This window comes from Cinclus cinclus, chromosome 2, assembly GCF_963662255.1.
Source record: "Cinclus cinclus chromosome 2, bCinCin1.1, whole genome shotgun sequence".
NCBI lineage: Eukaryota > Metazoa > Chordata > Aves > Passeriformes > Cinclidae > Cinclus > Cinclus cinclus.
Genome location: NC_085047.1, coordinates 42942709 through 42952921, shown reverse-complemented (window position 1 = coordinate 42952921; position 10213 = coordinate 42942709). Strand labels below are relative to the sequence as shown.

Here is a 10213-nt window from a genome sequence, read left to right as displayed (position 1 = left end):
ACATCCCGTTCAGTTCAATTACTCTGATGCTTGCAGTTAAAAATGTTTTCCCCAGTTTTGGAGTATACACTGTCCAGGATATTTAAACTAATCTTAGGGGACCTGGCCAATACAGTCAATGTAGTATGGAGAGCAATTCTTCTTACCTAGAAGTCCATGTCATGTGGTCATTTGAATCACTCTTTAGAATTCATTGTCCAAAATGGGAATTCAGAGACCTAAATAACTAACAGGTATCTACACAACAAAACACTTAAAGCAGATTCCACCTCATAACTCATTTGCCTGTACTTCAGACACCCACCCAGGACTGGCTGCCATGGCATGGTAGCTATGGAAACCTGCATCCTTGCAGGGCAAATGGAGATCAGGTATGATTCCCTGAAGAATTTCAAATAACACTAATGTTCAGGCAGTTGAATCCCAAACCTAATGTCTAAACTTAATCACTGTTGTTTAAGACCATACTAGGGTCTTGGAGACAGGGGGCTGCTAAAATTTTTAAAAATACTTCCTTGTATTTAACAGCTTTTATCACGGTTCCTCTCACTCTTCCTTCTATGAAACAGTGAAAAAATGGTTACTTTAATCTTCTTTTTCCACACTGATGAAAATTCCTGTTGTCTTTCATAGTATCTTTTCCTCTCATAATCACATTCTGCCTGAATTGAAACACACTATTGCAGCAGAGACCTTATCTATGTTGGCAAGAGTAGAAATGTTACTTACCATACAAGTGGGAACCCAGATTACACATTCCAGTAGCATGACCAAAATTGTTAATATCGGTAAAAAAACATTGAATCATTTTAGCACTCAGTTCTACTAACACCATATGATTGTTTTAGATAGAGCTGTTAGGTAATTGTTAGATGACAGTCCTCCTGGAGTTATGCTGCTGGTTACCCCTGAATAAGATTTGTTCTTTGTACTGTCATTTGAATCTTGCTATTATATATTGCAACATAATATTATATAGTCTTCTTAAGATTAAATCATAAGTAGCATATATAGCATATTTTGATTTTCTTAAGATTAAATCATATGTAGCATATGTAGCATATTTTGATTATCATACAATATATTATGTACCTCTTAAATGTTATTTCTCATTATTTCTCCAGTTTGTCAAAACCTTGCACCATAAATAGTCTGAATTCATGATTCAAAAAAAAAAAACTTATGAAATATAGATCCACATTTTACCTGAAAAATATTTCCTTACTTGTTAAACATGCTATAAAATCCCCCAAACCAGAAGACTTGGGCAAAATAAGGATAGTTGTATCAGTTAAACACCTTGCGTCACTACCTGATGATGAAACTGCTATGCATCATTTTTACTGATCAGAGGATATTATACAGCATGAGTCAGGCTGTCACTGATTTACTATCAGCTATATAAACACAGCTGAGAAGTGTGCTCAGTAGCTCAAGAGTGACACTGAGGCAGACATCCTTAGATGAGGATGAAGACCTTTGCAATTCTCCTGTTGCTATATGTGGCCATCTCCTCTGCGTTTCCTGTGGCTCCAGAAGTAGAAGATGAAGGAAAAACCCTACAGCTTGTAGAGGTAAGTTTTCTTTTTTAATGCATATCTAAGGGAAACATCAGGTATTCTGAGAGATCACTATAATCACAATTCAGAGAATATGGGTGGAAACTAAAGACCAGTTTGCAGGGGTTTTAAGAGAAAGCTTTTCCTATCAGCCTATCAGCACTCATTTGAATATTGTGCACTTCACTTTTGGTGGTGTCAGTAAAGTAATAACAAAACTAATGAGACACGAGTTCTAGCAGCAACAATCAAACTCAGTAGCAAATTGTGTTTCAGAATGTGCTTTGAAACTTTTTATATGACTGGTCCTAATAATATAAGGAAGGAAACTTGCTTGAAGCATTTTGGAAAAAGGGAACTCACATAGACACAACATAATTTGTTGCAGACAGAATTCTTGAAATTCAGTAGGAAGGCCTGAATTTCTAGTATCATATTCTGTAGCTAAAATAAAAGACATGATTCACTATGCGTGACTCTCTAGCAGTAGTCACCTGCTCCAGTGGGAGTCCTGGCTGTGTGCAGTCTCACTGCCAGCCTCAATTTCCTTGGATGAGACCACATCTAAGCTTCCTTGTAAGTTTGTTGTTAGAGTAATTGATCACAGTAAATAATGTAAAGTTAATTATTAATAGTAGATATTAGATTTTCTTGTCTTTTTTTTATAAGACATTTCTTTCTATATTTCATCAATGACAACAAAAAACAAATTCAGAAAATTATAGGAAAACTGTACTGAAGAAAAGAGGTAGTTGTTGGTCCTGGTAAATACAAGGTATGTCAATATGGGAATAGTTTTAGATTACTTAGAAAATTTTAAGTGTGACCAAAGACAGTACTGATAAATCACAATGCCCTTTTGTTTTTTTTCTTTTTAACTCTGATTCAGAGTTATCTACAGAGTTTCTATGACCTTAAAAAGGATCGCCATCCCCATTTAAGAAGTAATGGTGAAAATCCCCTTACTGCAAAGCTCAAGGAAATGCAGTCATTCTTTGGACTAGAAGTGACTGGAAAACCTGATCTTGACACACTGGAGGTGATGAAAAAACCCAGATGTGGTGTACCTGATGTAGAGCAATATGCATTCACACCAGGGAATCCCAAATGGAAAAGAAATAATCTGACATACAGGTAATCTTTCTGAATTTGATTCAGAAAGGCATAAATTTAAGCCAACTTTGGGATGGGGGGTCTGAAGGAATCATATTATGCCATATGTGGACATATGGAGTGATTTAGTGATTTCTGGAAGAAGACAGATATTTTAGAAGTCAGTATCTGAAACAAAGTCTTTATTAATTTTCATTCATGAATGATAGGTCTTAGATTTTTTACTTTTTCACAAGTAATTATATTTCAGCTAAAATGCTGAAATTTCAACTATTTTCTAAGCAATAGATTATGTGTTGGGTTTTCTTTGAAGGATTTTGAATTACACCCCAAAGATGGGACGAGCTGATGTAGATGAAGCAATCAGAAGAGCTCTCAGTGTCTGGAGCAGTGTGACACCATTGACATTCCAAAAGGTTGAGGGCAAAGAAGCGGATATAATGATCTCCTTTGCTTATAGAGGTAACAACAATAATGTGGGATATTAAATATCCATCTGAACTATAGAAGCAATTTAGGACTTTAACTAATATTTTACTGTTTCATTTTAGACCACTATGACAATTCTCCTTTTGATGGTCCCAATGGGCAGCTAGCTCATGCATTCCAGCCTGGAGAAGGTCTTGGTGGAGATGTGCATATGGATGAGGAGGAAGCTTGGACAAAAGATGGGAGAGGTAAGCTTTTGTAGCTGAATCCATATAGTTTTAAACTCATACCATCTAACTTCATGTGATATACGTTATTTCGTAAGCCTGACTACTGGCAGGAAAGTGAGCAAAAGGGACATAGCTTTTAATTTATAATTGCTTGCCCTTTCTTTGTGGTTGTTTTTTACTGCCACTTTTAGGCATGAACTTGCAGAAAATAGATTTTTTAGATCATAGTGACATTCATAATGTCATAAATATTTATGTCAAAGAGGTTTATAATGATTTTAAGGTCAGCACTTTAAAATACTTTTTTGTTCAGAGGAAATCTAAAACTTGGATACGGGGAAATCTGTCAGTAGACTTCTGAAGGCAAATTCTTTCCTTTTCTAAACCTAGCACTTCAAAGTTCAGTATTAACTAGGGTGCTCCAAGTATCACCGAAACTGTAATCTCACTGTTTGTTTTGAAGTTCTTTTTTTCTGTTGGATTACTGCCAACACTTCCTCATCATGGACATGATCCTTGATGTGTGCAGTTTATGTGATAGCAGGAGAAACAACTTGTGTTTAATACAGGACACCAGAGAAATGACAATGAGAACACAATTAAGGCCAGACACTCTTTATGTACTCATACAGCTCTTCTGTAACAATGTTTTTGTGTAGTTATGATGATAGAATTATTGACAGTCTCTCTTGTACCTTTTGTGTATATTAGTTTCCCATTTAGTTAATTGTGCTGAGTATGGGAACAGATTTTATGCTGTTTAATGTGGATTTCATCCTACAGGCTACAATTTGTTCATTGTTCTTGCCCATGAGCTTGGCCATTCACTGGGTCTGTCTCATTCAAATGATCCTGGAGCACTGATGTATCCAACTTACTCCTACACCGATCCCAATGAATTCCTTCTTCCTCAGGATGACATTGATGGAATTCAGGCCATCTATGGTAAGAAATAACGCATTTATTTCATATTTATACTTGAGAGGCTGGTAAATGATAAAACTAAGATATTTAATATTCCACCAAAATGAGAAATTTGTCAGTTTCTGAAAAATGGATAACAAAAGAGAGAAAATTCCTGGAAGCTAACTTCAGCTGAAGTCCAGTTCCACAGAAATCTCATTTTGAATAGATGACACAAATGGTTTTATCAACATTAGAATTCTGCATTTAATAACAGACTCTTACTTTAAAATTATATAATTTTTCATTCTATATAAAACATGTTTTCTGTGTCCTCAGAGGTCTTCTGAACACCCTCCTTATATCTCCCCACACTAAATGGTAAATATTCATCCTACAGGACAGTCCAGCGCTGCTGTGCAGCCAACAGGACCCGTAACTCCAGAAGCTTGTGACCCAAATTTGACATTTGATTCTATCACTACCTTACGTGGAGAAATATTCTTCTTCAAGGGCAGGTAACAACAATAAGCATATATATTATTTCTTCAAAATATTCAGTGGTTTAAAAAAATCCATGAGGGAAAACTGTGTTTTTGGAATGTAATACAAAGAGAAGACCTAGAAGATAATTCTCAGATCATTAGTCCAAACAACCCTATTTGACGAGAGCAGGCAAGGAGCTTGTAGGTTGTTTTCCAAGTATTCTATCACTGTGACACACTTATCTCTGAAATTGATTCAAATAAACAGCAAAGCAAGAGCACTCTGTTAGCAATGTGTCCATGGGTCCCACACTCATCCTCAGTGCAGGAGAATGAATGGAATTGTAAGCACTGCCAGGGAGAATGGTGGCTGAGCCTTATTACCCAGCAGGGAAGTAGAAGGTCTTATATTAAATTTGCTTAATTTTTAGCACATAATTGAGGTGCTAAATTTATAAGTGTCTTTGCTCTAGATTTCTTTTACAGTCAGTGAATGGGGTATTCACATCTGTCCTCTGTTGTACTCCAGGGGCTCTAATAATGATTTTGAATTTTTGAAAGGAGTGGAATTATTTTATGACTTACATTTTGTTTAAAACAGGTACATGCTGCGCAAGCATCCTGCAAGGACAGAGACAGAGCTCAATTTTATCTCACTGTTCTGGCCAAGGTTACCATCAGGAATTCAAGCTGCTTATGAAAACGTTGAGACAGATGAAATTATAATTTTTAAAGGTAATTGAATGAGATGGTCTCCACTTTTTCTGACTTGCTACTTTGTCCTTCTTACAAATGATGCAGTTAAAGAAGTTAAAGTGTTTTAAGGAATTAGAACAATAATACAATTCTGAAAATAATTACCAGAGGATCATATTGATGTAATGGATTTCCAGAGGTCATAATCTAGAAAAATTTCCCCTCTGTTATAGTTAATGCACCGAAAAAGCAAGTTATGAAAACAGCTACCCTTCTTCAGGTCTAGTCTTCTTTAGGTAACAACAATTCACTTTGTGCAGAAGGATTTTTACTGAATTCAATTAACAAATGCAGGCATTATAATGCTACAGTTACTGATATGTATATTAGAATTTGTTATATTTTGAAAAATAAACGTAAAAATATGTTGGTGAAAAACTGCACTGTGAGAGGAAAATTGCTCATGGAACTAACAACCAATCCTTCTTTTTCAAGGTCTCAAATATCCTTTAAAGATCTCAAATAAATTCATTATTCACATACTATACTACATGAACTATTACCATATATAACTATGCTCATTGCATCTAAAATCACCAAAGCATTTTGATTAGACGTGTGCTTTCCTTAATAGTTTAATTTGATGCACATTGCCTAGTTTTCAAAATATTATATGGCTCTATAATCAAATAGCATATTACAGGAATTTAACAAATTCAATATCCCAGTCCAAGGTCAATGGTTCAACTCATCAAACTCCAGCCCTCCCCAGGTTGTTATCCAGAAAAATACCTTATATTGTTTTTTTTAAAATATGGGATAAGTTCTATCCAACACACCTCATTATTCTAAAGTTTTGTTCATAAAAAAGAAAAGCCATTTCCCCTGTCTTCATTATTTAGTCCCAGTGTAATAATTAGAAACATTTTCTAAACTAGTAAACCGGAACGAATTATACTGACATCTAGACACATTGTCTTCCTGACATCTAAAACACAACTAAATGCTTTTTCTAAATAGAAAAACCAAATGAAACTTGCTCATGTTTTTCAGAGGATAAATACTGGGTCATCAGGGGATATGATGTTCTACCTGGCTATCCCAAACGAATCTATCACTTTGGGTTCCCAAAGTCTGTTAAAAGAGTTAATGCAGCTTACAATGATGAAACCACAGGAAAAACATACTTCTTTGTAGCTGACAGATACTGGAGGTAAGATTTAATGTTCATTTACCAGAAAACATGTTTAAATTTCCCTGGAGACTGATGTATTACTATATAGTTTGAGTGGATTGATGTTTAAACCAGGCATATTCCAGAAATTTAAATGTGCTTCTTTGGAGTTCAAAAAAAATAGGCATTTGCTACAAAATCAGGATTTGTTTTTTTTCCAAACACAAGATCCCTGTAGGAGGATTATAAGTACTTCTACCTGAATGAAAAGCTACCCAATAAAAAAAGAGTCTGTTTCTAGTAGACTACTCACTTTTGCTCCACAACAGTGCTACTTTTTTTTGTGCTATGTTGTGATAGTGTCCACTTTTAATTCACTTCTCAAATAAAATGACTTAGCAATGCAAAGTGTTGTCATTTAATTCCTCTATGAAGTAATTATAAATATTTTCCAATTCTAAAGTTGCTTGTACTTCTAATTGAAGCTCATGATTAATTTCAGAGAACAATTTTGTTTAAGTCCCTCATTGACACTAATTCAACAATGGTTCAGGTCTGTGCTACTGTCTTCTCTGAAGTTTTATGTTTTGTTTTTACGTTGAACTGGATATTCAGTGCCTTGAAATAGAAATTCATTTTACATGCAAGTGATGGCCAAGGCTCTGCTAGTCCAGAAATACATAAATAAATTTCTGAGCTGTGTTTCCTGGGTCCCTAGGAACATTGTCACAAACTTTACCATAGGTAGATGTTTCAAATCTCAGAGAAATCTCCAATAGAAGCTTAATAATAAGAATCAGAAAGCTACTTAAGTTAATCTTCACAAGACTTCTTAGTAAGAGTAGAGTTGAATGTAAGAATTTGCTTTTTGGCTTTCAAAATACTGTCTGCTTCCTCATAAATCGTAATGACATTTCTTCTTCTAAGATACGATGAAAAGAAAAAGTCCATGGATCATGGGTATCCCAGGAAAATAGTCTCCGACTTTGGAAACATTGGCAGAGTTGATGCTGCTTTCCAGAAAGATGGTGAGTGAAACTTACCTTTAACCTGTGTTTATGTGAATATTTGGGCTTCTACAGATAGAATAATTTTTTTCAAAAATCTGTTATTAACCTTAATAAAAAGGAAATGTAAAATATCAAGTACACATAGACTGTCTATAATGGGGATTTTTTTTCCCAAAACATTGACAAAAGTCACCTATGAAATATAATTGGATAAAACTTTCCTTCTAGGTTATGTGTATTTCTTCCATGGAACAACTCAGTTCCAGTTTGATCCTCGTGCTAAACGGATAGTTCGACGAATGAAGAGCACCAGCTGGTTTAATTGTTAATTGCAATGTTATTCCATGTGCACACTGTATGTTTTTATCTGATGCATCCTTTAGCATTTCATGGTTCTCAGGTCTGAACAGATTTCTGTTTAAATTCTACAGCAGTATAGTCTTAATAATTATTTATTTTAAGCCAAATAAATTTATATAATTTATCACAACTTCTCCTGTTACAGTCAAGTCTCCTAATAAATTATGTTTCTCATATAATTTTGTTCTTGGTGTCTTTTTGACCTGATGCTCAAGAGCCAAGTCTATCTTTTGAACACTAAAAATGTATTCTGGCAGGAAATGTCAGATTTTTTCACAAAGACAGAGAAAGGAGGATACACTCGTCTCTGAACCCCCCACTCTTCACAAACCCTGGTGAAAATCTGATGGTTAATTAGCTGGGGCTCATTATCATCAGTGTACAGATCTATTTTCTGTTCCTCTTTACTTCTGCTCTGTAGGCAGAGCACAGGAGGGTGGGGGAGAAGGAATATTCTTGTGTTTTTGGGTTTAGGAACTGATTTCAAGTCCAGAAATGCAGAAATGTAGATTAGAAAGGACCCCTGATATGAGAAACAAGTCACTTGCTCTCAAAGATAGCCACATCATATAATAAACAAACTTCTTTAATCAAGGCTCTTTCTTACTACTCCAGTAGTTACTAAATCCCACATAATTCCAGTGGGTTAGAGAAACAAGAAGTTTGTTTAAAAGATAAAAATTCTTGGCCAAAAATACTTCTGATACAAAGATGCATGAAAAGGACAGCTTGATTTCCAGCTTAACCCCATTTTCTGCAAAAGCTGTCAATTAAAATGGTGTTTGAAGAGTTATTCACTTTGTCTTCAACCTTTGTAGCTCTGCTGATAGTATTAGAAGCCATATGAACAGAACAAAATGTATTATATTTTATATCTGTATAATTCAACAGGCTTCAGAGGAAAACAATGTGTAGTCTCACAAAAACATGTCTCTTTCTGTATTAGAAGGCCATTAAATTTTACCTTTCTAAATAAAAAGCAGTCTTGGTAGTTCTAATTTTTATTAAATTCCATATAGATCAGTCTCAGTACTATGCAAAGATAAGAAATTGTACAACTGAAAATTAATTTGATCATATACTTTTTAAAACCAAAGAAAATATTACAAAATATTAAAATAAATTGCAGCAAATCAAAGGCTTTAATTATGAAGTTAATTTATGTGAACTGTGTTCTCACAAGGTGTTATAAGTACTAGTTCTTTTACATCAAACCTCAGTAGCAATACTATTGAATCATATTTTCATGTGTTAGCCAGTGCTACTGAATGACAATTAAACTAAAAGTTATTTTAGAAGTATATAAGTCTGAATTGAATGTGTTGTGCTCTGCTTTTTTAGCAGCAATGTTCTGCAAATATTACATAATATTTACAAGCAAAGAGAATATTTCTTACTAGAACAATTTATATTACAAAATAAAAACTGGGAGCATATGTTCCCTGCACATATGAAGCAAAAGCACAGGATCTCAAGCTGATGTCAAAAGAGCTTCTCAGATTTAGAGAAAAATGCTAGTCATTCTCTGGAAGCAAATAGTGGTGAGTACTCACAGGGCAGTGAAAATGTTAAATGGGAGATGAGGAGCAAGGAGGTGGTTATGTTTTAGAGGAAAGGGAGATAAGGGGTAATTTACAGATCATGGAAGATGAAGAAGTTAAAAATAGGATCAAGTTTCTAACGCAGTATTTTTAGTCTATGCCTTTTCACATCCTGTTTTACATCCAGTTTTTTAGTTGCCAGACGCAATTTTAAAATTCACTTTGTGAGTTTCCCATGAGCAGGAAGAGGAGAGCTCAAAATGAAGTGATTCCTTTGTGAGAAATCTGCCCCATGCTTATGTGAGAGAACATTTACTCTGCCTGCAGGAGCGCAGCGATTGCTCCATCCCAGCCACACCATGAGGAGGAGGGCACATCTGGGGCTGGCAGCCCTTATCTTCCTTCAGGCACAAAGCAGGCTTTCAGTAATTAGGATTTTTAGGGTGTTGTGTCCATAAAATCACCTGTCACTTTCTTTTTCCTTTTTAATAAGTTTACCTCTAATTACTGTACTATGTTAAAGTACTGTACCTCTCCCCAGCAACTTGCTACAGGTGTAGTGTGTAATTGTAGCCCAATCATTAGTGCCCAGCCAGAAATCCAATTCCCTAAATGTGTTTAGTGCATTTGTGGTTCTGTAAAGTCTCCTAGCAGCCCATGCAGGTATGAAACAGGACTCCTGGGAGCCCATCACTTCCCAAAGGCCCACAGAG

General features: G+C 35.2%; 1 protein-coding gene across 1 annotated transcript; it reads left to right on the top strand.

Annotated features, from left to right (window-relative positions):
* Positions 1 to 1463: 1463 nt before the first annotated feature.
* On the top strand, positions 1464 to 7928 carry LOC134057567 (interstitial collagenase-like). Its single transcript, XM_062514545.1, has 10 exons — positions 1464 to 1574; positions 2449 to 2693; positions 2986 to 3134; positions 3224 to 3349; positions 4115 to 4276; positions 4635 to 4752; positions 5321 to 5454; positions 6469 to 6628; positions 7517 to 7617; positions 7828 to 7928. The coding sequence occupies exons 1-10, from the start codon at positions 1464 to 1466 to the stop codon at positions 7926 to 7928; spliced, it is 1407 nt and encodes a 468-aa protein (XP_062370529.1).
* The last annotated feature ends 2285 nt before the right edge of the window (positions 7929 to 10213 follow it).

Bases quoted from the DNA above. Each gene is read 5' to 3' on its own strand.
- LOC134057567 (XM_062514545.1), top strand. From the start codon at position 1,464: ATGAGGATGAAGACCTTTGCAATTCTCCTGTTGCTATATGTGGCCATC. The intron at 1,575-2,448 runs GTAAGTTTTCTT...ACTCTGATTCAG, and splicing joins AAACCCTACAGCTTGTAGAG to AGTTATCTACAGAGTTTCTA. The intron at 2,694-2,985 runs GTAATCTTTCTG...TTTTCTTTGAAG, and splicing joins AGAAATAATCTGACATACAG to GATTTTGAATTACACCCCAA.